The sequence below is a fragment of the Tripterygium wilfordii genome, chromosome 21, assembly GCF_013401445.1.
Source record: "Tripterygium wilfordii isolate XIE 37 chromosome 21, ASM1340144v1, whole genome shotgun sequence".
Classification (NCBI taxonomy): domain Eukaryota; kingdom Viridiplantae; phylum Streptophyta; class Magnoliopsida; order Celastrales; family Celastraceae; genus Tripterygium; species Tripterygium wilfordii.
Window position 1 is genome coordinate 5698043 of NC_052252.1, and position 27995 is coordinate 5726037.

The 27995-nt window shown below is 35.9% G+C and overlaps 6 protein-coding genes across 14 annotated transcripts; 2 read left to right on the plus strand and 4 right to left on the minus strand.

Annotated features, from left to right (window-relative positions):
* Positions 1 to 4: 4 nt before the first annotated feature.
* On the minus strand, positions 5 to 26137 carry LOC119990187 (stress-associated endoplasmic reticulum protein 2-like). The gene is made up of 5 exons (XM_038836054.1): positions 26125 to 26137; positions 21232 to 21239; positions 2054 to 2113; positions 1081 to 1237; positions 5 to 203 (listed from the first exon to the last, which is right to left on the minus strand). Exons 3-5 carry the CDS (start codon positions 2054 to 2056, stop codon positions 157 to 159), a joined length of 207 nt encoding a protein of 68 aa, XP_038691982.1. The 5' UTR covers positions 2057 to 2113; positions 21232 to 21239; positions 26125 to 26137; the 3' UTR covers positions 5 to 156.
* Positions 2798 to 5329, minus strand: LOC119990176 (protein NAR1-like). Of its 2 annotated transcripts, XM_038836038.1 has the most exons (6): positions 4650 to 5329; positions 4402 to 4528; positions 4056 to 4215; positions 3685 to 3829; positions 3448 to 3539; positions 2798 to 3182 (listed from the first exon to the last, which is right to left on the minus strand). In XM_038836038.1, the coding sequence occupies exons 1-6, from the start codon at positions 4669 to 4671 to the stop codon at positions 2928 to 2930; spliced, it is 801 nt and encodes a 266-aa protein (XP_038691966.1). In that variant the 5' UTR covers positions 4672 to 5329; the 3' UTR covers positions 2798 to 2927. The 2 variants fall into 2 exon arrangements, with proteins under 2 accessions (XP_038691966.1, XP_038691965.1); XM_038836037.1 differs by lacking the exon at positions 4650 to 5329 and having other exon boundaries at positions 4402 to 4643.
* On the plus strand, positions 8113 to 8842 carry LOC119987784 (FAS1 domain-containing protein SELMODRAFT_448915-like). The gene is made up of 2 exons (XM_038832698.1): positions 8113 to 8578; positions 8820 to 8842. Exons 1-2 carry the CDS (start codon positions 8113 to 8115, stop codon positions 8840 to 8842), a joined length of 489 nt encoding a protein of 162 aa, XP_038688626.1.
* On the minus strand, positions 13320 to 18166 carry LOC119990167 (replication protein A 70 kDa DNA-binding subunit E-like). Of its 7 annotated transcripts, none has more exons than XM_038836023.1 (13): positions 17911 to 18166; positions 17675 to 17752; positions 16557 to 16670; positions 16180 to 16453; positions 16000 to 16096; positions 15785 to 15915; positions 15613 to 15694; positions 15382 to 15511; positions 15137 to 15294; positions 14411 to 14785; positions 14186 to 14271; positions 13764 to 13839; positions 13320 to 13660 (listed from the first exon to the last, which is right to left on the minus strand). In XM_038836023.1, exons 1-13 carry the CDS (start codon positions 18076 to 18078, stop codon positions 13570 to 13572), a joined length of 1860 nt encoding a protein of 619 aa, XP_038691951.1. In that variant the 5' UTR covers positions 18079 to 18166; the 3' UTR covers positions 13320 to 13569. The 7 variants fall into 7 exon arrangements, with proteins under 7 accessions (XP_038691951.1, XP_038691950.1, XP_038691952.1 ...); XM_038836022.1 differs by having other exon boundaries at positions 13764 to 13872; positions 16000 to 16087; positions 17911 to 18164; XM_038836024.1 differs by having other exon boundaries at positions 13764 to 13872; positions 16000 to 16038; positions 16173 to 16453; positions 17911 to 18164.
* LOC119990170 (scarecrow-like protein 13) lies at positions 20402 to 23528 on the plus strand. Its single transcript, XM_038836030.1, has 2 exons — positions 20402 to 20535; positions 21482 to 23528. The coding sequence occupies exon 2, from the start codon at positions 21587 to 21589 to the stop codon at positions 23210 to 23212; it is 1626 nt and encodes a 541-aa protein (XP_038691958.1). The 5' UTR covers positions 20402 to 20535; positions 21482 to 21586; the 3' UTR covers positions 23213 to 23528.
* Positions 23848 to 27991, minus strand: LOC119990181. 2 transcript variants are annotated; one of them, XM_038836048.1, is made up of 5 exons: positions 27051 to 27991; positions 26603 to 26704; positions 26421 to 26520; positions 26207 to 26309; positions 23848 to 24196 (listed from the first exon to the last, which is right to left on the minus strand). In XM_038836048.1, exons 1-3 carry the CDS (start codon positions 27502 to 27504, stop codon positions 26483 to 26485), a joined length of 594 nt encoding a protein of 197 aa, XP_038691976.1. In that variant the 5' UTR covers positions 27505 to 27991; the 3' UTR covers positions 23848 to 24196; positions 26207 to 26309; positions 26421 to 26482. The 2 variants fall into 2 exon arrangements, with proteins under 2 accessions (XP_038691976.1, XP_038691974.1); XM_038836046.1 differs by having other exon boundaries at positions 26421 to 26528; positions 27051 to 27987.
* Between the last annotated feature and the right edge of the window lie 4 nt (positions 27992 to 27995).

Here is a 27995-nt window from a genome sequence, read left to right on the forward strand (position 1 = left end):
AAAGTTGTATTGAGATCAAGATGGGGGCATTTTATTTAATTTTGTTCTTCCTTACATTGGACATTAACAGAGATGTCTAACCTCATTTTAACATATTCACGGTCTACAGCTTGTATCAGTAACCTTCATCCCCCACAGTGTCCTTCTCAGTTCTCTTCAGGCCATCCCACCACTGGTAGCTGTCCTAATTATCTGAAACAGAGCTGCCAACCAAAAGGTAAATGAGAAAGAGAAGGAAAAAAAAACACCTATGAACTTCAAATCTGCTGAAGAAGTAAAAATAAGTACTAAATTTCTACATAGCCATCAAACACTGATGAACTAACCAGTATGGCCTATTCAAGTCAAGAGTACATATTTTGTGCGCAATGATAATGTTATCAAAAGTCATAGTTTAGCATTCCGGTTATTATTAGCATTGTGAAGAACCACAAACTTGGTTTACATAAGAAGAAACATTTCATGCAGCTCAGAGATTTGAGAAGGAAAGAAGGAAATCGGAATATCAAAATTACACGTCATTAAAACAAAACACTAAGAATGAAAAACATCATATTTCATTAGCAACAGAAGTAGCAAGTGATGCGATGCCATACCCAACAATATATATTTCACAAAGAAGTTCCGTAGTCAATCAATCCTTTTCAACTATCTCATAATGCCCCAAGATCATGTTTAGGGGGAAAAGAATTCAAGTGATAATTACATAATAAGACCATCACAAAATAATGGTTTGAATCGCTTCATATTGGTTGATGAATACTGATATCGTAGCATTTTGATCAGAAAAACAACTAGTAGTTGACAGCCAACATATTGGTGTGACAACATTATATAATTCTTCTAACAGTGCTTGAAAAGAAAGTATGCAAAATGCTTCCTGAGGAGAAGACCGAGAAAACAAGTGACCGCATTCATGCGAGACACGTAAGAAAAACTAACAACCATTGTCACCGTTAAATTCCTAGCATTTCATGTCCCAAGTTTCCACAAAAACTAGAACGATCAAATGACAATGAATATCTATATATCAGGATAAAATAGGAACAACAGGTCGTCAACAGTGTTAGACAAACTTACATGATCCAATTACCACAAAGACAAAGAACCCGAGAAGAATTGGCCCAACTGGATAGTCATATCCTTTCTTAGTTGAAGTCTCAGCCACTGATCCCCTTTTACTGATATTCCTCTGAAACTTTGCTACTTTCCTCTCTGCAACTCTCTTTGAGGTGGTCTGCCAAATTCAATTAGAAAACAACCACAGTTTTATTCAAATAACTAATAATGGATATGATGAGCAATATAAGACACCGGAATTTCCCTCCCTCCCATTTACAACATTCCATTGGTAGAGTACAATACAGCGACAAACACTGTAATTGAACTGCGTTGACAAGGTTTGGTAATGCTAGATACATCAATGTTAAAGTAACCAACTTCAAAATCCATTGAAGTCCCACAGCAGGAAACACATTTTATGTAGGTAAACGAGAGAGGCATTGGATTATATATATATATATAGATAAAGAGAGAGACCAGCTTAAGGTTTTCGATATCTTAAAATTATGCAGCATTTTAGTCTAACAGGAATCTTTTGTTTCATTGTTTGGGGCATTCAAAAAGTGATTCTGCGAAGTAACACATGCATAAATCAAGCAATAACAGAACAAGAATTCGCACTTCATAATAAAATTTTCTTCACCACAAATGAAATAAAAATTCAATCTTTCTCGAATAAAACTAAAAATAAAACTAATCAGCAAACATGCAACCCTCTTTTCGATTTTTCCATCAAACAGAAATGAGGAATCCCATTACGAAAACTTTACCCACAATCCATAAAACCCAATATGCATCTGGTGATCAATCACGAACATGATCGATAATTTGATATAAAACAGTCATTCGAAACACAACCCAGAAGCTAAAACCAAAATAAAAAACCCACTACAAAACTGGATCAACAGGGAAAAAATCAAAAATAATTTACAGAAAAGAAAAATATATATCTATGGTGCAAGAGATAGAGAGAGGGAGAGAGAGCTGGTACCATATTTTTGCTTGGAAACGAAAGAATAGCTGTCGAGAAGCGGAGACCTCTGCTCTGTCAACGAATTCAATTTCAATGCTTTCTACAATTTCTTAAGAATGATTTGTTTATTATTTTGATGAATTTGGTCAAGCTTCGTTAATATCTCAAATTTTAGTAAGGTTGTAAATGATAATTAATGCCTGCCGTATTTAGAGAGATTTCATGAAGCAGCTTTAATTAGTAGATCCAATAATATGATTTTCCATTTTAAATTTTAGAAAAATTATCAAAGAAAAAAAATAGAAAATCAAATTTATTGAACTTTTTTTTTACCATTTTCAATAATCTAACCTTTATCTTTTTTGCAGCAAGTATTAGATGATGCCACCTTGTCTTCATAAAAAAGAAAATAATCTTCCTACTTATAAAAATAATAATTTACACCCAAGTTACTAATTAATGTGATAAAAATAATGCGTATCACCTGGTGATTAGGATTCGAATCCCCTCCCCATTTTAAAATAAAATAAAATAATTTGACCTTTGAGACCAGCTACTTCAGTTAACATATTGATCCAATAACAGAAAGAAAGCCCAGCTACTTCAGTTAAAGAGATTGATCCAATAACATAAAGAAAGCCAATGTGCAAGCACTTGGTCTCAAGGTTTCCTTACAAGCTCATGAATGGAATTATGGAAACTGTTTACATGCAAAGGTTTACCAGAAATTATGCAAAGCCAAGGCATGTGAACTAATCAATATTCCCTGTCAAAAATCCCTTCAAATGAACTAATCATGTATACAACTCAATTCTTTGCTCTATCCAACTAGGTCCTAATTATCAAGTACTATATGCAAACACTCTAATATGCCAAATGGTAAAAGTACTGTCTACTCTATCAAAAATTGGATCTCCCTCTGAACGAATCCCACATATATAAGCAATGGATACACCGGGATGTGAGGATAATATCCGATATCAATGCCCTGTATCAAGCTGAAGTTCCATTGCCTCGTGTACCAGAAAGTATGATCACCAGTTGTGCAACTGAGAAGTGATGCTTTTAACAATAGGATGGTACTCTGTATGCATGAACCTTTTTGCTTTCTTTGATCCGGGATCCTCAAGCCACTCATCATATAAGCCTTTGACAATGAGATTCTTAAAAAGATCAGCTACCAAAACCTACAACTTGTTACAGAATAAACCTTAACAAATATCGAATGACAACATAATTTTTTTTTTTTAAAAAAAAGAAGAATAGGAGGATCTCATCTACGCAGGCAAATCACCTCCAAAGTTCCGAGGCATTTAAAGTAAGTTCATAGCATCCACATAAATATACTAAATTTTGAAACTTCAAATCCAGCAACAGAAAAAGTTATTGCAAATGTAACTTCATAGAAGTACATTTTCCATATAAATAGTTTCTAATGCCTGAATCAAATCCTTAGGAGTTTGCCTAGGCTTCGGCTTGATTTGACCCCCACCGTTTAAGCAGCCTGATCAATCAAAACACACAATGATCTCTAGCTTCATATATCGCACCATATGACATGCAAAATGTACATATATGGAGTCATGGACTAGTCGCTATTATGAAAAATGAACTTTGTAAGGTGTAAAAGTGGAGGAGGAAATTAGAACCTGATGGGCATGCCATAACCTCCACGAAATGATATTTGCACTTTTGCAATTTAATCGTCCTAACAATGTTCTGCAGGTCCCAGAAGCCATAACACATTGCAAATCTTAACAGGTTCTCTTCTCCACCTAAATTGAGGGGTATAGCCTAATAAGTTACAATAAGCAACAGAAAGAACACGTAGATAAGATCAAAGAGCAGTGCTTCCCACATAAAAATTTCCTATTTATTTTATAAGAATTAACATTGACTACCTACAACTATAAATGGTAATAAAATAACCAACTCATGTATTGATATCATTAAAAACATTAAAAACAAGAAATGAGTAAAATGTTTCAAAGAATTCATTAAAGGCAAGGTCGTGTACTACCTGTATCAAATCTAAAATTTCTCTAGATGTCAATACTGAATCTACCTCTGCAACCCTAAGACCTCCATGAGATTCTAATTCAGTAACAAAATCATCCCTAGAAGCCTCCAGCTTCTTGTCATAACAGGGCATCACCGTTACATGGTAAACCTCGTCCGGCCTATTAGACGAAGAATTCAGCAATCATATCATTAAAGCACACACAAATACAAAACAGAGTGTTGAATTTTCGATCACGCTTTAAGACCCTATACATATCAAGATGCTCACATGTGAGAAGGGGTAAGAAAAAAATAATGACAATCAGAAATCGCAATAAAATAACTATATCCTCGGAGTAATTTACCTGAGCTGCAGTATTTTGCATATATGATGCTTAATGGTAGCTCCCATAGTTTGCTGAGGGCATTTTACAGAAGATATGTAAGGGAGGATATAGGAACCAAGTTGTTTTTCAGCATAGCATATCCAACCTTCAATCACAAGAAAATTATTTATGAATGAACATGTCATCTAAAATACCAAATCAGCGTTATGGATTCGCCTGCTCTAGAAGGGAGTTTCCAGCAATCTAGAACACACCGACACAAGTACCTGGACATGCTGACGCAAGCATGGGCAGAGATGATTTACTTTTATCATTGTCAACGACTTTGCTGGTATCAGTTTACGAAATCATTACAAGCTTCGATAAGTGATATATCTCTACTGCAACTTGTATCAAAGACGGCCTTTACTCCCAGGGACTTCAGGAATGTTGTTAACTTCTTACACACCCATAACATTGACGGGGACTTTTGCACTTAGAATAACACAAACATCCACAAAAGGAACAAATACAAACCATTATGAAAGGCCAATAAACAGGTAACAAGCGAGATAGATAGTTAGCAACGCTATGGTTTCACCTTGATAAAATTGTATTTATGAAGTAGTTGTATGCTGAAAATGTAATGGAAAGATGTAAATGTGTATGGCAAGTAGATAATAAGGATATGATGGTGGTTGTAGTCGTGAAGAGAAATCCTCTCACTGCTACTCCTTTCTCCTCTCAGTTTCTTTCCATCTCTCTCACATACTGCTACTTCTCAACTCACCTGAAGTGGAGAGATGCCAAAATAAGCCGCAAGAGAGGCTCTGGATTGCGGAGAAAGCTAGACGATTACATTCTTTCCCTTGTTAAGATTTGAGAGGAACTCACCCAAACTCTGCCTCTCAAGCATAACTGTCTCTGCAGATGTTATGCATCCGCTGCATGAACACAGAAAATTGCAAATTAGAAGCCTTTAATGTGAAAGCAAAGCAAAAAAACATTTCTGTCCAAATTTGATGTAAAAACTGATCAACATTTTTAGAATCTGCTGGACGGCAACTGAAACACAGATCACTTCTCCTGTTTATTGTATTTGATTTCCAGAAATCTCAAGAGGCTAATAATCAGGATGTTTGATAAAACGAGAAACCTACTCATTAAAATTTTCATGAAGTATGGAAGAGATACTGGATTAAAGTATGCTGAGAGGTTGCAAGCTCAATACTACCCTGTGGAACTCCAACCCACTCATTCATACACACACACACAAAAAAAAAGTTTGTGTCATCTAAATGCTAAAAGTAAGGATCACCACCAATAGAATGCCAATTTGACAATCCCAGCCTTCCAGTAAAATAAGGTTAATAAGGTACATATGCGGAACATGCAGCCACCCTGACTACTACCCGAGAAACAAAACGGTAGTCGGCTTACAAAATATTTCATATAAACATTTCGGTCTTAAAACTCTTCGCAACTGATTGAAATATGAAATATTAAGCGATAGAGAAGGAAGGGGAGAGTTAAATTACCTGCATGCTAAGCAGTCCTTCAGTGAAATTTTAACAGTGTCTGTTTGCTGTTTGCTAACATTTGAAACCTTCACAAGAAAGATGATGAAAAGCATGCCAAAGTTTACAATGATGAATTGATAAGCAAGAGGAAATAAGAACATAACTTCAGAAACATCAAAACCTCCGACGAATGCAGGCCCACAAAATTCGAACCGGAACTCCAACAAACTAACCCAATTACTAAACCAGTTTACTACCTCAAAAAACAAACAATTAGAGACGAAGGAATGAGCAAAACCTCAAAAAGGCATTATTCATACCGCTTCCACATGAAAGAGGCTCCAAATTTCGAGCAAAAAAGCACGGATAAATCAAAATTCTCAGCATAATACGTCACCAAATGACTAAACGAAGAAAAAATACCTCGACCTTATCAGGCTTCTTTGAGGTTGTTCCAAGAGAAACGACGCATGCTTGTGAGGATGCTATGAAATCGTTGAGATCCCCACTCCGTAGCGTTGGCGAGAATTTCTCAGACATCTCCAAGAACCCAGGAAAAATGAAAAAACGAAAACTGTATCCTTATATCACCAATACAACAAACCAACTGAAGTATCGATTTTCATTGCAAAAACCCAATAAAAATCATGGCTTTATCAAAATTTCCAAGCTTTGAAGACTGGAGGGGAGGGGACGAGAAAAGGCGGTGTGGCGTTTACAGTTTTACCAGAAATAGAGGACTAGAGGAGAAGAATTGATAATGTACGGTTCGGTGCACTATTCAAGATGATAAATAGCCAATGAAATACCTTGTCATTTGGTTCCGGGTTGATGTGCTTCAAAGGCTTGTGTCGACCATGGTCGGTCCGCAGTATTCGTGATGGGCCTTGCTTGCCCCATCTTTACGTTATGGGCCAGACTGTGATCAATCCTCGCCTCCTCGGTGAGTAGTGAGCATCATCTTTGTATTTTCTGTCAGAAGGAGAAAGTGTTTTTTAGTAGGGATGAAAACGATCGGTTTCGGTTTTTTGACATAAGTTTAATGGATTAGTCGATCGATTATTGTCGGTGTCAATTGATTTTTCCGATTTTCGGTCGGTTTTTTCAATTTTTAACATAAATTTAATCGATCAATTTGATTTTATCGATAAATTTTTATGGCCCTATTTTTTGACATCTCTCAATATTTGACATAAGGGTTCAAGAATCTAAATGTGAGTGTCTTTCTAACCATCCACATTTTATTATTGAATCTTCTTTACAGTTAATTCATACGCTTATTATACCATACATGTTTAATTTTTGGATAATACTTAAGACCACCAAAAATCATATTTAATGTGGAGTGTTGAATGTGAAGTGGGATCTACATTTGAGTTTTTAATCAATAGTTATCTTAATATCACATAAATTTCGAGGTCTTTTGGGGTCACAAAATGGGAATGTAGCGTTGTCCTTAATTTTTATAGACAGTGGTATTTGCTAACAAGAAAATAATTTACTTGTGATCATTAAAATAACTTCAATAAGGTATAGAGAGAGTGGAATAGTTGAGACACATATAGATGCTTCCATGTTTGAGGATATTACATGACTTTTGAGGAATTGAAGTAATAAAGAGCAGAGCAGAGCTAGCATAATCCTCAGCAAAGGAGACAACATTGATCAACAGAAGCCACTATACCTGAAAATGCATGCTGATATCACCCTACATTAGCAGCTTGCTATATTTCTATTGTTATGGAGAATAGGAGGACATGAAAGAAGTTTTCTTCTTTTAAAAAGTTTAGATTCATTCCTTAAATCTTCCCACAACAGTTCAAAGTCTATCTAGAATGCACCAAACAGTAAACTCTTTTCCAATTAATATGGAACTATACAATAAGATTGCTGAATTTATGTATTTTGATTACATTGGAGAGATTAGTCTTGACATGACATGTTCTTGGTATTGCAAGTTTCAATAATTCACACCAAGACTTAATTAATTTGACATCAAACAAATTTCCAAGAAAAGCATTCCCTCATGTCTAAACTACTTCCAAGCTAACCTGCTGAACTTCATGTAATATAAAATCCTCCCACAGTTGGTTCTTTTTTTAAGTCAAGAAGCTACTAGCCCTGATTCTTCACTTTCCTTCAAATGGGTTTTCTTTGTTTTCTGCTTCTGAGCCTTCTTTCTGTCTTTAGTGTCTCTCTGTCCCATTCACACAGTTTCAACCACACAGACATGCAAGCAGCAGTTGGAGACATGAGAGCACAATCTTTCTATGGATTTGCAGTTATTCTCCAAATGTACTTGAACAGCAATAGCAGTACCCAACACCAAATATTCAATGAGGAGGAATCCTTGACCTTTTTCATGCCTGTAGACAGAGAGCTGTCCAAATTCACACTTTCACCAGAACACCTTGAAGACTTCTTGCTCAGTCATTCCATGACAATGACTCTTCAGTTCAGTGACTTGATTCATTTTCCAACAGGAACCATAGTCCCATCTGGGTTACATGACAGGTTGATCAAGATACAAAATCATGGCAAGTCAAATTTCTATGTTAATGATGCTCAAGTGATTACACCAAATGTCTGCATCAACTCTATGATGATCAAGTGCCATGGTATTGATTCAGTGATTAAGTATGAGAATGATGACTACCCAAACAATAGAAGAATAGATAGAGCTCCTGCTGCAGCTGGTACTGTAAGAGCACCTCCAAAGACTTAGTCTGTTTCTCCAAGGCCAAGAAGCTCCATCCATGGACATCAATAACTAGGCCTCCATTACCATAACCACTACTTTGCTTAATTTAAGGGTTTTGCTCCCCAAATGTCCCAGTGACATTATTTTTATATAAAAAAGTAATGGACATAATGTAATGACAGCATCTGATTTATGTACTTTGGTTTAAATGTATGACCATTTTGCTTTCATGGTAGGGAAAAAGACATCATCATCGTAATATAAGCTATAGACTCTATAGCTAATAATAAAATACAAGAAAATAATTCATTTGTTCAACCAGACCAAAATGTTGGATTTATATGTGTTTATTATACATAGAGATCATCAGCCTGGCTAGCTATAAATGAAGAGAAGTGTCAACACAATCATTATGATTCATATCAAAATCATCAAGTTTATTCAACAAAGTGGGTACTTTCTCCATTGGAAACAAACTATTCTTGAATAATGTTGGCTTTGCCTCCAGGACCTGAAGATGATCATGATCTCCGTGCTTGTCACTCTGCTGTGAGCATGGCCAGAGGGAGAGAGAAAGCATTAATGGAGGAGGCTTTGGAGGAAGAAGAACCCTTTCAGGTTGAGAAAACAAAGTGAACTCCAAAGGCTCATGATTATGATGATGATCATCAGGGAGCATCATCAGCATCTTCAAGAGCTCTCTTTCTTCTCTCTCCTTCTTCACTCTATGCAACTCCCTGAACCTCTCTTGCAATAAAGCAATGGAGGATTGAAGTACAACTGCTTCTTGTGCTTCCCTAATTCCCATTTAAATTTCCTCTTATAAGGTGCTTTGTATGGGCTTATAATGGGGTATTTATAGTAAGTATTGGAATGGTTTAAGGTTGTCCTTTGGGAACAATAATAATCATATTTAGACTCCCCATAAAATTCCAAATGATTAAAGAATAGGCAGGTGAGCTGCTTAGTACAAAAAGAAAGGACTAGTGTGAATGACCAATCTATCAGGAGAGAAGCATTAGCTGCTAAAATAGAAAATGCTCTATAACTACACTCCAAACTATATATATATGTTTTGAATTTTTGCAGATTGGAAGGGTGTGCTTGGAGGAATATAGTTTTTTTTTATATAAAAGAAATGAGCCTTGGACTTTGGAGATTAATACAATGCTTACCATTTTTGGTGGGTTTGGTATTCTCTGAAAAGAGCAAGTCTTTTTTCAATTCCTATAAAATATTTTTTCCCTTAATTGGTTGAGGGGGAAGAGGACAAGGACTAGAAGTGGAAGGGAATAATCTTAGGACTACTTTCATTTTGTCTTTGATTGAACAATCATAATATATATGACAAATACAATGATACAAGCACACTCACATTCCCCTCTCTCTCTCTCTCTCTCTCTCTCTCTCTCTCTCTCTATATATATATATATATATATATATATATATATATATTCAAACAACACATTATATATTTAGTTGTTGTGTTTGAGTGTTTGGATTGGAATGGCATGCAAAAGGGAAAGCTGCTGATGGAAAAGCAGTGCTAGATTGGAGGCTTCTTTTATGAAGCACTATCGCCCTTTTACCCTTTTCCTCATTTGTTTTGGAATTTCAAAGTTTGAAGGGAATGCACATATAATAGAGTTTTAGGTTAGGCGTGCAAATAAATCATCAATATTTAAACACAAATATATATTATCCCATTTTCTCGAAAGGGTAGTCAAGAAAAAATTTATTCATCAGTATTTAGTATCTAGTATTTACACACATATAATTGGCTTTTGAAGGGGATGATGCAACAAAGTGTGAATTATTCTTTGTGGGCTCCTTTGGTGGGCTTGGGCTTAAGGTTTGGGTAGTTGGGTTGGGCTTGGATTCCAATACCTCAGTGGGGCTAGTGAATTTAGTCCAAAGCCAGAAAAACATAAGATAATCCACATTAAAAAGAAAAAAAAAAAAAAAGGGTTTCAGTTGAGAACTTGGACTGATTTATAAGGAATTCAAAGTTGAAAGTCTCCGTCCTAAGGTTTTGGGGGCCATTTTCCAGGAAATTCCAGATCAAACATGTTGGTTATCATAATATAATTATGTTGCGGAAGAAATGTAGAATTCCCATTGCCCATGAAGTGAGAGCAACTATTCAAGGAAAAAGAAAAGAAGCAAGTCATCTCATTCATTCTCAGTCACCCCACCCCCACCACCGGGTTATCATAATATAATTATGCTGCTTTAACCTTTATTCTGTGCAGAAAGCGGAGATTATTCCACACACACAACAACCCAAAAAACAGAGATCGAAACCCACAGATAAATCCAATCCACTCCACTTTCAAAGAAGCTTTTGCTTTGATTTGGTCTCCCAGCCTTGGCATGACGAGTCATGTGGGTCCGTAGCCAGTGACGCAATCGCAATGTGTTTTGACAAGATTTATATATAATAACCAACTCCAACTGGGATCAGATTTGAATATATATATATACTAGGTCAATGCCCGCGCCTTGCGGCGGGACTGATCATGAGAGGTTACAAAAATTATCCTTGTTGGCGTAGTTGGGTATAAGTACTGCTGAAGCGTATGAACGGTCATAAGGGTGAAAACTTAAAACAGTCTGCAAAAACTAAGGATTAGAGTTCATCTCCTCTCGATTGCAAAACCTATAAACAGAAGAGTTACAAATTTTTCCTGTTCAAAATTCATATAACAATGGGGGAGGGAGAACATGCTCTCGAATAATAATCTAAAGCAATGGTTGATGAATGGATGTACGTTATGTTTCTTTGTGATGGAGCTTCATTATAATGGAAACACATATCAATGTCACTGCTCCTTTCTTCAGTCTTAATATTCACTGGATGATCAGTCACTGTATGGTGTGGAGGACTAATTCTATGCTTTAAATTCAAGTCATGACATCTTTCCACAACTGGGTTGGCTCTTATTTGCAAGAAATTAAGCCACCATTCGTTTTCCTCTTTTGATATATTTTTTCTTGTTTAGCAGCAGCAACATAACTTCTTGTTGACAGGATCAAAAGTTGTAAGAAATTGACAGAAACTATCAACCATCAAGCAAAATTAGTATTTTGCTTCATCAAAATTAGTATAAGTTACTCTGTCTGATCATTATTTTTCACTGACTCCACCCTAAGGCACATGAACCATTACTCGAAAGTGAGTGGTACATAAGCAACCTTGGGATTAAATACTACTAAATAACTTAGGTACTAAAAACCCATATATGCATCATTAAAAATGTAAAATATTTTTTGATATCACTTGTCAGTCTATCAATAAAGCACTGAAACATGAAAAAAAGACTTCTCGGATTTACAAAGGGGCAATGAGTAGTAATTTTAGCGAGCGATAAGTATAAATCCATTCTAGAGTGCTCACGATGTCAGCTTATAATCAAAGTAGAGGTGAGAAATAAAAAATGAGGAAAAACACAGCTTCTATGTTCTCATCAGCCAATCTATAAAATGTCATAATAAGTGATACCAATTGAAAGCCCCACCATCAAAGCAAGTGTGTGAAATCCAACATTGGTTACTAAGAGCATGTTTTATTAGCCCAGTTCAAAATCAAAACCAATACACTGCATACAGACAAACACATAGGGGCATATAACCATATCAATTATATTCCATCCCCAAGGGAAAGTATGGATTTTCATATTTGAATTGGCTACAATAGGTTATAGAGAAAATTGAAATAAAATAAAACAATGTACCAGCAAAAATTCCCAAACCAAATTAAGTGCACTCCCATTTGTGGAGTTGAAAAGGCTAGAATCACAGGCCCCACAAAATTCAAGATTTATTTGCTGCAAAGAAATACTTACCTTTTGTGGAACAGAGTCATCCATGCTAACAAAGTACTGCCTATAAAAAAATTAAAAAAGATAGAAAAGAAACACATGAACATGATCACCAAACTTTAACGACCAACTTAATTCGAAGATTTGATGCATACAAAGAACAAAAAGAAAGACAAAGAACACTAATAACTAACTCATGATTGTAAGAGTTGGATGGATTTTTTTTGGCACAATAAATGGATAAACACATTAGTTTATTGTATTCATTGTGATTGGTTTTTTAATCTCATTATCATTGGTTTTTTTAAATACATAAATCAATATGTATTCATTGTGATTGCCTCAAACCTGTATGCAGAGATGAAATTAAGAGTATGGACACATGATAGCAGGAAGAGTGGGTATTTTGGAGTATTTTTCTTGTTTTGTACTACTTTACTTTGCTGATAATAAAAGAATCCATGACAGTTGGTATTAGGGCGTGCACTGCAACAATGTGCATTAGCGAGAGTGGTTTTTTAAGCATTTGCATTTAGTAAGCGGAATAAAACTGGAAAAGACAATGAAGTGTAGATGACAATGAAGTGTAGATGTAAGGGCTAGGTGATTTTTAATTTCTGATATGTTTTCAAATATTTCAATAGATTTTCAATTTGTGATATGTTTTCAAATATTTCAATAGTAATAAATAAATGAACTAAAGGCATCAACTAATGGCAGCAGATAAGGGAGGGGGTAAAATATTTCATTCTGTAGGCCAAATCTTAATCTATACAGATTGAAAGATAGCGCATGCATTGTGAGGGCTCGTGGTCACCATGTTGGAACGTAGTCAATCGAGTGATAAATGTCGTGCATATGCCATGATTGAGGTGGTTCTCCCAGCTGTTAGATTGTTCAAACCTCATATGATACTTTTATACACATGATAACATAGTTGCATGGTTTATTTATACACAGTGAACAAAAGGTTACATAGTTTCACACATTGTTAGAAACATGTGGATGACTCATTTTTGCAGGGTATTCTTAGCTATTCACAAAGCTTTTGAACTAAACTTTTTCCACCTGCATAACTTTTTGTACACCCAGAAGGCAAAAGTAGTTGTAGTTGTTCAAAATACATATGCACACAACAAAATCTCATAACTTCCCTATGTGTACTTTAACATCCGCTTGACTTTCCTTTTTTGGCAGCACTTGCTTTTTCATGCTTCATTGTAACAGATACATTGTCCTCTTTTGTTTCCAACTCCCTGTTCATGCAGAGGTAATGATGGTCAACCACCATAACTAAGGTATTTATTTTTTTGTCATCTGCAAATATTTAAAAACATATGGTAAAGAGTTGTGTTGCACCTGTTTTTCGTTGCTTTTGGGAACCCATAAATGTTGTCAGCAATTTGTGGACTTGATATTCCATGAAGACTGCAAGCTGTGTTTTGTTCTTTGAAAATTAGAATGCTTTCTGTTTGAGGGAAAAAGCTAGATATCACCCAGTGTTTTAATCTGTGTTAAAAACGTAGATACATTCGCAAATATCAAAACACGAATAAAGACAACTTCACAGCTGCACATATATTTATATATTTATAAACATGTACTTGAGTAATTTCTTCAGGGCTTTCCTACTTGCATGACAGAGATTTTTAACTAATTTTTTTCACCTGTTTGGAGTTATGCATATTCAGAAACCGAAAGTATTTTATAGTTGTTGAAAACATATATACATAAGAAAATAGCAATAATGTTATAAATTATTTGCTTAAAGTAAAGTGAACCTTGTTCGATGCTTGGGTTTTTAGCAACATCTCCTTTCCCAAGATTGATTGTTACAGTTGCATTATGCTCTAAGTCTTTCAAGTCCCTGTCAAATCCAAAAATATGAATAGCTGAATTAGAATAGGTAAATCAAGATTAATGAGAACAATAATTAAGAAGATTCATTTTTTCCCTTCTCGTCTGTAGACTTTTAAATACATCAAGATAAAGGGAATGTTCTGTACCTTTTGTTGGTTGAATTGGAATTTGCAGAAATATCCTCAGTAAATTGTTCGTCTGATGAAGTACGAAGACTGTAAGTTGTATCTTGTTGTTTCAATATTTGAAGGCCTTCTGTTTTTATGGGTTGCTCATCAATTACCTTTGCAACTTTGAAAGTCAAATTTTCTGAATTGTCTAACTTTTCACTAATTGACACTGTGAATATCAACTTCTTTCCCAGGAGTTGTTCCATTATCACTGGAACTGTAGTTCTACTTGAGTTGGGAATTTGGGACAATTGGTAGGCTGATATTTTGAGTAATCTTTCAACATGTTTTCCAAACATGATAAACTTTGCCTCTCCAGTGTCGTCTTTGACATGTACAGGGACCATGTACCTATTAATACATGTTTACATTATAAGATTGTATTCTAGAAGTGGACTTCATTATATTGAAATTCAAAGTCGTTGAGGTAGTTAAAACTATGATATGATAAAAGCAACACTAATTAACAATAGGAGATAGAAACTATTATATGATAAAAGGAATCTGTGGTTCGTATTTTCAATAAAGTAGCTGCAGCAAAATCTGGATATGAGGATGTACACTATCATACTATGCGTATAGTTGGTCATTATTATCTCTGTAAAGAAATATGTAAATAATATGGGGTTATCAATCTTCACTTATATTTTGAAAAATAATTGTCAATCATTAGAAGCAAAGTTTTATGAATGAATAGATTACCATGGAATGGGCAAATTAGCAATTGGACCGCATTTTCTGCATGTAAGTAACCCATTGTAGTTGCTTATCCCAGCTTTGCATTTAGCACATGCATTGTACCACCAACCCCTAGATGCATCCACCTTTGTTATTGTGGCCTCGCACGAAAATTGCTTGCTCTGCAAAAATTCTTTAATTAAATACATGAAATATAGAAGTTAAGGTGATTTTTAACGAAATATATATTTGGGTTGAGCACCACTTACTTTATCTGATATGGTATTGAGGGATAGAAGTGCTGAAATAGTTTTATTTTCCATCATAGAATCTTCTGCTGAACCAATTCCATGCCTCACACTGGTTTCCAAGAATGTTACCTCGTTTGGATATGAAAGGCTTGATGGAAAATATAGTTAATAAATTACGACGAAAATCTGTGTATATATATTATACCAAAAAATATATTTTTTATAGTATATAAGTAATACATAGATTACCTTTGACGAAATTTTTGGACCTCTTCAATTTCAAGATTGATGTAGATCTTGGTTGCTGATGTGCTTGACAGAGTTGTTTGAGCTGCAGTTTTAAAAACGAATGTATGAATTATAGCGAATCATCTTCTATTGCGAGATGAAGAAATTAAATAAAATGCAAAATCCACGTTACCTCTAAATGCTCTTACTGTCATTCCTGTAAGTACAACAATCAATGGCTCTTTTTTCGGAAGTTTTAACACAGAACACTCATCGAAACCTTCTGCGATAGTCCCCCACAATGTAACTGATATGTGGGTGATCCTACGTAAAATTAAGTGGGTGTATCAATACATATTTTTATCTTCACAGTTTTAAACCAATTAAAGCAAAATACAGGATTCTCACGTCAGTGTTTGAATGACCATATTTTTCTTGGAAATGTATCTGCCATTTGAGAAGACTTTGGTAAGTGTCCCAACTGAAATGAGATGACCTATAATGTCTGCACATCATTTCTCCATAAACCCATTAACCATTGTTGTAAAAAGGAAGAGAATAAGCATAAAAACAAAATTTACCTGTTACCTGTCAGTAGAATGTCATTCTGAATTCTATTTTCCATTTCTTCTTCATCAATGAAGTGAAATTTATTAAGAGGAAATTCCGAATCAGTGTCAAAGCACTCCTTCATGACTGTCCATGTTCCAACCCGTAACATATTGTCGTTTGGGCATGCTCGAAATGATTTTCGTGGTGGAACGACCATAAAGTTTGCAAGAATATAAGTCTTTCCCTCCATAAGCAGCTCCGTAATTGTAGGGGCATCCTCCTTTCGCATTGTTCCTTGTATTGATGTGCCCTTCAAAATGTAAGTTTTTAAGAATTAAAGAATATTTTTTATATGGACATGCATTTGATATTAATCACTGTCTGAATTTGAAGATGTTTCTAAGATGATGAACCTGTGTATCCACCAAGATAAAATCCACGCTCATCAACTGGTCTTGCATCGTAGGATTTATGGATTTCCACATCCTTGCAACATGACACTTGATTTTACAACCACGCTGCCCAATCTGCAAATCTGAAATAGATGTGTATTCCATATCGCCTGATACTCACAGATGTTTGGACAAATGATTATTAGAAAGCAGCTGATTTGATAGACGACATTCCAGTTTGAACATAAGGAGGAATGGATAATGCAAAAGAGAAAGAGCAACAGGTTATGACACCACATATATAGCGATAGTAACGTCACCACATATACAGCATAAGCAGATTGATAATGCCTTTTTCTATCTCTTGGAGCTTTTTCTAGTGACAGAAATCTCCTGTAAATTTTTCTCTCAAAACAAAGGGTGAAGCAATTATAGTTTATGATTATTTGCACTTTCATATGGAATTCGAATACATAATTTCATTTTTGGAAGAAGTAAAAAATAGTATAGCTTCTAAATATTGCTCTTAGCTACAATTTTAATGAGGGACAAATGATAAAAATTTTCAATCATCACAATCTAAATGTCCATAAATGACAGATTGATTAATGAACACATAGATAATATTGTGGTACGTTATGCGCATAAGAACACCAAGGAAATTAATAACAACGAAAAACGGCCAGCGTAATTCGAAGATGTGATGCGGCATGCAAAGAAACAATAGAAAGACAAAGAAGAGCAATAAACGAACCCAGACATACAATAAACAGGAAGAGTAGCAAAACACAGTGACCGCAAACTCAGAGATTGAATCGTAAGATGGAACAGTAAACTAAAAGCCGATAAATAGAAACAGAAAAGTACAGTGACCCAAAACCCAGAAATTGAAGCGCAAGACAGAGTAGCAATGCTAAATCCACGAAGAGATGAAAACAACAGACGTACACAACGGGTGAGAAACCCCAATCACCCGTGGGAAAAACACCTTCGAACAACACAAACAACTGTCAAATAGAATGGAATTTGGGAGTGATGGGAGTTTAGAGAGAAGAGAAGAGACACTATGAAATAAGCACAGGTGTGGAGAAAAGAGATCATCAATCTACTCTAAACACCCATGGGATGTAGAAACTTACTTGTAAGAAGAAATACGCGAGACGACGCTTGCTTGGAAAGATTGAGAGATCGTTTTGGTGACTGTAAACGTATTTATACTGCAGGTTTTATAGTATAATCATACATACAACCACTGACAGATAAACATCTACCCATTTAACTTTTTACTTTTTTAGGCTATTAGGTGCATGCATCATGTACAGAGATGCAAGATAGATTGTTGAGAGATCTCAGGAAATAAAGACAGCGTAAATACCTGGAATAATGGAGGTCGACTGAACGCTGCAGTTACAGATTCACGCACCGAAGGAGAGAGATGAAATGACAAAGAGATGCATGCACTGAAAAGTTCTAAAGTCCTCTGCAGCGGCGGGGATGAATTGTCGTAGACGACGAAGATAAGAACGATAGTTTTGTCGTTCATGACGGAGCAAATGGCACATAACCGCACGATAGGGAAATGCTATCTAAGATCGGACGACCGAAAATACACAATAAAGATCAACAGTAGTTGAGGACTTGAAGTAGAAGAAGCGTGGTTGATATTAACAGCAGCACACTGACACACGCAAGTGCACTTGTACTACCGTTTCTAGTCTTGTACTACGATTTCTCTAGTGAGAGTAGGGACAAAAAAGGCTCAATAAGGCTTCTTTCGTGGGGAGAAAAAAAGCCCACTAAGAGTAGGGACAAAAAAGGCCCAATCAGGCTTCTTTTTTGGGGAGAAAAAAACCCCACTAACTCTTGTTTTTTGTGAGGTGATGAGATCATGGTGATGGTCATGCTTTATGACACTGTAACAATTGGAGAGTATGGATACAAAAAGGAACTCGCCCGGACAGGACCCCAAAAAACTGAAGAATAGAATAAAGTAATGATAAGGCCTGTTTCATGGGACACCAAATTCAATTCTATAACACAAAAAAAAATAGTTATTATCAGAGAATAAGTCGGTTTGCGCACCAAAGATTCGGCTTTTCTTAATTCGTTTTATCAACATTAAGATCAAAAAAGAATCTTGTATGCTGTCCTTTTTAATTTACATCTCATCTCATCATTAAGTGAATGTATCCATTAGAATCGATAAACTCAAAACGGAAATATCATGTATGTGAGTTGTTTAAATTTTCAGTTCAAACACATTATTATTCACTTTGGATTTATCGGTTCACATTAGATACATCAATCTCGATTTTATTCTTCTGAGTCATCTCACTCGATCATACTCGAGTCCAAAAATGATATTGTTGATGTTTTGAGGAATTTGACATGATTTATAAATCGCTAGATTAAGTTATATCAAACACCCGTGCGAGAGATTTAATTCTTGACTCTTCTATCTGGTCATAAAATAAAATGACAAACATCATGGCACAAACAAAATTGGAAATGTAAAAGCAAAAGCAATAATGTTGATCACTAAAAGATCATGGGATCCCACACATTGAGGATATGACGTGGCGAAGTCCCATTGGCTTAGTGGGACCATCCTCTTCAATTTAGTATTTTACAGGTAAATATGGTTAATGCTCTCTGACTCTGATGACGCAGGCAGGATGAACACAGACGTGTGTGTGTGATCCCATCCACTAGCCCCGTGTTCTCGTCCACAGTCGATCCTCATCTTCCCAGGCCCCACCTCCTTGCAGTGGAGTGCGGGAGCTGCTAATGTAATTTCCAAGTCAGCAATGATGCAATTTTAGAAATAAAATAATTAAGAAACACGTTGGTTTAGAAACCGTGCTTCGGAGAATGTGATTGTGTTGTGAGCACTGGCGACCTTCTTGGCAGACGCGTCGTCTCACATATGCCCTCGACTATGTACGTTTTTCACGGAATTGCCACTAACCACCTTCTAACAGTAAAACGCGTTGATTACTTCCATTTTTATGCACTGTTGTGGACTGATCCAAAATCCAAAGGTTAATGAATTTAATTCAAGCTGGTTTTCATTTAATTTTTTATTATTCTGATGTGTAGACTTTACCATGTTTAGATCATTTTCAATTCTAATCAAAATATTTCATATATATATATATATATGTTTGATCAATCAACTTTTAAGCACAACGAAATACTATGTGATATATGTATAGGCCAAAAGGAAATTACTTTTTTCTTAATTCAAATGCCTACATTCTATGTATATATATAGTTGTGTTTATTTTGTAATTTTATGAATGGTATGGGATATATTTAAGTGAACATGAAATCAACTACTACAACTTTTGGTCTAGTATTGGATTAGAAGAATTAGTCTATTTGGTGAGCTTCGAGGAAACACTTGGAATTTTGTTGGTTATGAATAGCATTCCAAATTGTCAAAAAAATTTATATATTTAATTCCAATTAAGATCAAAAGACAATTTATATATTTGACTACATTAATTTAGTTTAGTCAATACCATACTCTACTTTCTAGTCAATTAGTTTACTGCTTATCATTTTCGAAGAATGTTATATCTTCATTTTGTGATCCCCAAATTTACGTAATATTAAAATAATTATTGATTAAAAATACACACGTAGTTCTTACAGTCTCATTTCAACACTAAATGATATATTTTGAAAGTCACTACTTTTTGAGTGGGAATCATTATCCTTTCTAATATGACAAAACTCATTCTTTTTTTATTTTTATTTTTATTTTTTATAAGTCAAAACTCATTTACTTGTTAATAGGGTAGTACCGTAATTAAAGGCATATGCGTGGGCGTTTGTTTTCAGGCCATAACCTTAAATATCAGATCACCACAGAGGTGTGCTATCATTTGACGGAGATTGACAAGTGGTCGCTCTTCCTCTTCTGCTGCCATTGAAGAGGAAATCCGAAAGACGATAGTGAAATCAAGAGCTCTGGAGAGTCATTTCTTTGACTGAGGTAAGGAAAACCACTTGACACTCGCTGATTTATCACCTTCACATGATGATGACATCTAAATATCGTGTCTTTCATGTATGGGTTTTGATTTAATGGAGATTCTGCTTTTGATCAATTTTTATCGAATTGGGTTTTAGGTTTCAACATATGGAATTTTGGTAATCGGGTTTGGGTTTAAATTTTCGAAAGCAAGTTCCTTCTTTTTTGTGAAATTAACTTTGCATAGTTAGAATTCTGCATCTGTGAGTTTGTGTATGAATGTGCTTTTCTTCTTTTTGATATAAGCTTGGAGTACAGGAGTAGCCATCTATGTGGGTTCAAGTTCAATTCTGTGGAAGTGAATGCTTTTTTGTTGTTTCTGATGTGATATTGGCTAGGGGATTTATGGCGATTGAGACTTCGTTGTTGTGATCATTGGTGGGGGTTGGAAAATGAATCTGAAAAAATTCCAATGAAAATTATTTGGGATTCAATTCATAAATAGGTCCTTAAAATGATGGATTTTGACTGATTATGCAATAATCATGATTATATGCTGCTTGAAAGTTTCTTTTCACTTAAAGCTAATATAGTAACTTCCTTATAGTGTTTGATGAGTCATTGTTATGCCCTTAGTTTAGATCTCTGACGAACTTTAGGAGTGAAACTATGTTTTTTCCAGTGTTCCGCACTCCTTTGCAAAAAGGGATTTTGTTCTTTGGAATCTTGGATTTTAAATGAACAATTTCTTTCTTTTTTGGGGATTGGGGGGTATCTTGCCAGCCCTTAAAAAAGCCTTTTCTTCTTAGCCCATAATATTCTCATTGGTTGTATAATTAACTTAGTATAAAAATCCAAAAGGTGATACTTCGAAATTCATGATTCGAGAAGTAGTTCATTTAATTTCATCACTAACCGATTGAGTTGCATTGGTTTTAGATGATAATCATTGGATACTTTGCTGCAGGTTATCAAGGCAGTTGGCTGCCGTTGAATATTGCTATTACAAACGGCTGCTAGCATAGTAATATATTCCATTTTCAGAATCAAATCTATAGTGGGTTGGTTTTAGATGCAAACATCTCAGAAACATCAAACTCCAGCTGCTATCCATGGGTTTTACCTCCAGCCGATAGAAGAGATTGAACCCTATGATTTCTCCCATTTTAAAATTCTAGAAAACAATGCATTTGGAGATGCTGGTAGTGACGGAACTAGTGCCTCTTTTCAAGCATGCAAGGAGCCATTCTTTACGCTTGAATCATCCACAGCTAGTACTGGTTTCGTTGTTTATGATTCCCCTTCTGCTGCCAGCTCCTCTACCAGCAGGAGTTCTCAGTCATACCTATCAGACCCTCATCATTCCCCTGATAATGCGTATAACTCGCCAGTCAGTGGGTCTTCAATTGTAGAGAATGACAATGTACTGCGACACAAGCTGAGGGAACTGGAGACTTCATTGCTTGGGCCAGAATCTGACATTGATAGTTGCAATTGTTGCTTCATGAATGGTGTCCACAAAGCTCCATCTGTGTCAGGTTGGGACTGGAATCAACTCGTGGAAATGATCCCCAGGTTGGACCTGAAACAGGTGCTCATTGCCTGTGCTCAAGCAGTATGCGACGGTGATATGCCAACAGCGGCTGGCTTAATGCATGTGTTGGAGAAAATGGTGTCGGTATCCGGAGGGCCTATGCAACGATTAGGTGCTTACATGTTGGAAGGGCTTAGAGCAAGGTTAGAATCATCAGGGAGTAAAATCTACAAAGCGTTGAAGTGTGAAGAACCAACAAGCTCAGAGTTATTGTCTTACATGACCATCATTTTTCAGATATGCCCGTATTGGAGGTTTGCCTACAAGTCAGCTAATACTGTCATTCAGGAAGCTGTCGCAAATGAACCGAGAATCCACTTCATTGACTTCCAGATTGCACAGGGCAGCCAGTGGATGGCCCTCATTCAAGAACTAGCACATCGGCCTGGTGGAGCTCCTTCAATTCGCATGACTGGTGTTGATGATACACAATCAAATCATGCTCGTGGTGGTGGTCTTCATATTGTTGGGCAGAGGCTGAAAAAGCTTGCTGAGTCATGTAATGTGCAATTTGAGTTCCATGATGCTGCCATGTCTGGTTGTGAGGTTCAACTCGAAGATCTTATGGTTCGACCTGGGGAAGCTGTGGTGGTAAATTTTCCTTATGTGTTGCATCATGTACCAGACGAGAGTGTGACCACATGGAATCATAGAGACCGGTTATTGAGGCTTGTTAAGAGTTTGTCTCCGAAGGTTGTGACCTTAATGGAGCAAGAATCCAACACCAACACTTCCCCTTTCTTTCAGAGATTCCTTGAAACGCTTGATTATTATCATGCATTTTTTGAATCAATCGACGTGGCTCGCCCAAGGGATGACAAGCAGCGGATCAATGCAGAGCAGCACTGTGTGGCCAGAGACATTGTCAACATGATTGCTTGTGAGGGAGCTGAGAGGGTAGAAAGGCATGAACTTCTGGGGAAGTGGAGGTCAAGACTTATGATGGCTGGATTTACTCCATACCCATTGACTTCCTCAGCGACTAGTGGTATCCAGGATCTGTTGAAGGAATATAACAAGAACTATAGACTTGAAGAGAGGGATGGAGCTCTATACCTTTGGTGGAAGAATAGAGCAATGGCAACCTCTTCAGCATGGAGGTGAAAGATAACAATGATTGCCTGGCAATATCTGTAAATTTTACCCTTTATACTACTTTTGCTGTCACTTCTAGAGCATAGGTAGCAATGATGTCATCTCCATGTCTTGATAGAATTAAGATTAGCCGCCTTTTTTTATATTTAGTGCCATAAAGCAGTTTTGAATTTCCATTGTAAATCCCTCATCCCCTGAACCAGAATGAGAGAAACAAATAGGTCTTTTTGAGTTTCAGACCTAATTAAGTCGTCTTTTTGTACTCAAAGGACCTTGGTGAAAGAAAAATAGACTTTTCTCCTCTTGAATGATGGCATCACATATCCATCAATGATTGCATTGTAATTTATTGTTCTGTTTTGTTTTATCCTATCATTTAATGGAACGCAGAGAGCTGTAGAATGAGCTGGTGAGAGGTCTTTTAGTCTATCGAACATGGACCCTCCATTGTTAGCAATAAATGTGCAAAATTTGTACAGATGAAGAATCAATAGGTGTTTCTTATTATGTAAGTATTGCTATAAAGTACAAACAATACAAAGTGGAGTGCCAACAAGTTGAAAGAAAAAAAAGATGATAATAAATATGCATGAGCAAACCTTAAATAGAATAAATCTAAAGAGGGAATTCAGAAGACAAGAAGCTGTAGCAGCAGAGATGCTAAAATCTTAAAAAGATGGTAACACAGAACAGGAGGAAGCAAAACTATTGAAACCCTGCACCAATGCAACCAACAAGAAAGTAATAAAGATCTGCTTAATAATGAGATATGTAATGTAATTAATATATCTGAAATTCCTGAATCTGCTGAGAAACACTAAGAACGTCAATACATCATGTTTAATTCTTGGATAATGTTCAAACTTCAAAGCATCTGAAGAACTCCGTGCTCCTCCGTTGTGAATGGAGCCACAACTTTGGTGTTTTCTTCAAAATCGTTCGTCATACAGCGATTCTCTTCTCTTTTACACTATAACATTTGTTTCGTCTAGCCTGCAATTCTATCAGATATAGTAAGAAAGAAACAAGGAAGAAACTTATTTGCTTTCCAGGATTTTATTACAAGGATTCAGATGAAGAGAATGCCAAAATTATGTTATTGATAATTGCATATCAAAGAATAAAATTAAACATGAGAAAGAAAAAAAAGTTCGTCGAACTTTTTCCTTGTAACCAATGTGAACCCGGAACAGAGTAAAAAGAAGAACATAATAAATACATTATCTACAAAGATCTAGTAAGAAGAAATAGAAAAGGGTTATACGTAAGATAATTTGCAGTTGCAGAGCAAAACAAGTCATAACTTATTATATCTATGGCAAAAGCACATCCGACATAAATACTAATGTGAAACCTGATAACATGCTACAATGGGAAAGAGGATGAGGAGAGAGCCTATGTTAAAACTATCTTCATTAATCAAGGTTGACGCTCAGCAAGAATTCAAAAAGCCCATTTTCCCATTCCGCCATATTACAGTCTTATTTTTCATGCGTAACCATACTGTTACTATAAGTTCAGTCTTGTTTCTTTCTAACCTTTGTCCTTTGAACACCTTTGGCATAAAAGCATAAAACATGTAATTATGTAAATTATAAATTCAAGCATTAAATAAGTCCATCCATACTATCAAGCAGTGCTACTTCACAGTTATCTAAACAAAAATCTAGTTTCGGTGGTTTTATCATCATATCATCAGGCACAACCAATTAGTTAGCCAAGATAGCATATACATGCCAAAAAAAGGAAAAAGAAAAAAAAAGATGACAATATGCAGTTCACCATACCTCCTTAATTTCTCATAATATATATCACCTTATTGATATCAGCTCTACTAAAACTATAATTAGCCAACCTTCTGTACTGTCTCAAAAGACAAATAATTAAGACAATTTTCAATCTCTCTCTCACTTATACATGCTATTAGATCAATCTTTCTTCCGTTTGCTGCCCCGGCTGTAAGTTCCATAGGCTCTCGCATAATCTTAAAGGATAACAACACCAACCAATTTGTTATTTGTATTTCATCTACAACTTACATGTATTATATAGGAATAAGGGGGGGGGGGGGGGGTGTAGTTTTAAATAGAAAGAAATGAATGGTGAAAGAGGACCCATATAGTGGACTCTAACTCCAACTAATGTCTCTCACAGATTCATGTAGGTGATCCAAATTTATTTGGGATTAAAGATTTCAATGATTTCTTCTACATCACAGTAAAAAGAAAAGTGGTCTCTATAGTACCAACCATACACACAAGTTAGTTTGCCTGACTGAAATTGTTCATATTTCATGTCACATCTCCTGGAAATTTACCGACCATTTCTGTAATACCTCTTTTGCATTTGATAGACAAGTAATGTTCACCCAAACTGGTTAACCTATTAACTAAGGCTTCCTAAAGTTTCCCTTAATCTGTGTCTTAATTCCTTGTAGAGGTCGATTTATTCAAACTAAGTAAAAGCTTTGCAAGTCTACCATTCAATACACAAGAAACGATAAAGTTCAATATTCTCTTCTATACTTTTACATGGTAATGAAGCCTAGCTTCCCAATCTTGACCTAAAAGATTGTGATAATCATGTTTTTGTGTGTTACTTACTGTCTTTGCACTTAATGCTGCTTACACCCAAAAATGGCTAGCCCCGAATTTTTGTTTCAAATCAAATTTCTCTAGCGTCAACCTTTGATATCCAAAAGACAATAATTAATACCACTGTCAATATTCTCTTTTATTTTCATATGAAAAACAATTATAATATATATATAACAAGAAACCATAAAAACTGTCTATCCTCCATTAATCTTAATTCCAAACAGAATATTGGCCAAGGTAGAACCAATTCAAATAAGAAAACAACAGATAGAGAACAACAAACTTAGCTTTAAACTCTTCAACCAAACTTTCCCACGTATGCACGAGAAAACCAAATAATTTGCTTTTTAAGCCAAGCAATTGCAAACGATGATCTTCAATCATTATCTATCAGGTTCTTACTTACATGTCTTCAATTGAGAAATTTTGAAGAGGAGCTAAGTGAATGCCATACTTTATATATGGCCAACCAGAACATTTCGTTTCTTCAGCAAGGAGAGAACTTTAACCTAATGTACCATGAAAAAGATAAAATATGTTAATCCCTTGACCATGGTTATCTCGTATAAAAATAAACTAATACTGTTCAATTGAAGAAAACTAGTGATTTATCATTTTACCATCCTAACTAAGTTGATTGTATTCACCACCAAGACTATTAGGCTGTACACCTTGCAGCACCTCACAACTTTTGAGTTGACTCTCTCCACATTGCACATTCTGTTTACCTTTTAGAAATTTGAAGCTCCGTTAAAATCCAAAGAAGTTCCGTCAAAAATCTATCTGCAAACCTTAGCTTTACCTTCACTTTGATGGTTTTGATCTGCAGACTCTATCACAGTAGCATTTATTCCCCGAGCAAGTCGCTTAACAGAATTTAATCGTAAAGCTTTTACTGATCCACCTGAAAAGGGTGTTCAAACTTCAAACATCGTGAGCATTCACAAGGGTGCATGTATATTTCTGACAGTGGTAGAATATAAGGTATATGACAAAGGGGCTCATTCCATGCATCTTTTGTGCCCTGGCAAGGGACTTAATCCATTTTAATTGCAAAAGTTTCTGATAATGCATCTGAACAGCATTACAACATCATGAACATACCCAAGGATGTGCTAGATTTGTTCCTCAATCCTAACTAAACACATATGTACCTCCCTAATCTTTTCACATCCATATCCTACATTCTTGCTTCAATAAGAACATATAGAGAATGCACCAAACAAGATCAGATATATTAATGAACTTACAATAGGATTCTCCATCTTTCACGAACACCTCCACATGAAGTCTGTGATTGTTACTAGCAACTTCTTCACCCACTTGATCATTCAATGACCGAGCAAGATGTTTAAAATGAGTCAAACGAGGCCTTCTGGGTAGCATAGCTAATATATGTGGAGGAAGTTTCAAACCCACCTCAGACTTTACATCATGCCCTTGATCATCAGATACAATAAACGCTTCAATCAACGGCTCATGTTGAACCTGAGTGGTCTCCTCCTCAAATTGTGGGACCAACCTGGCATTCTCAGCTCTCTGCCTCCTCAGTTGATAGTTCCTCCGACGTCTAGCGAGGTGGTGTGCGCGCTCTTCGGCACTCATCGATTGCCGTCTTTGTCTGTCCCTGATGCGACGTCGTTCCCTCTCCTTCTCCTTCTGCGACATGCGGAGAGCCCGCCTCTCCGATGAATCTTCCTCCATTTCAAATCAAAGCTCAACCACCCCCTTCGATTTCCCTCTTATTTGCCTAAAAATCATAACTTTGGACAACCCCATCAAGAAACTTGCATCAAAATAACGATGTCGTACAAATACAGATCATGACAAACGTGACTCAATAAAAGATCATACGAATCATGTGATAGCAGAAGAGCAGTGGAAATCTCATCTCAAAGGAACCATATTACAGCGTTAATCATGACCATAGATCCCAACATTCTCCTTATAACATCATCAGAAAAAAGGGAATCGAACGGCAAGAACAGAAATTACTACCTTGCTCTGGCTCATGCTTGGAATGAAATCATGAATAATAAACGTGATTAGCTTGTGCAATTAACGTAAAATATTGGTCAAACACAGAAAAACAAATCGCGTAAACTGGTTGATTCGGATTAATAAATTGAAAAGTCAAAACCTTTTGTTATGGATATCAGATGGGCATAGGAACTTTGGCAGTTTCGCTGGTCCCG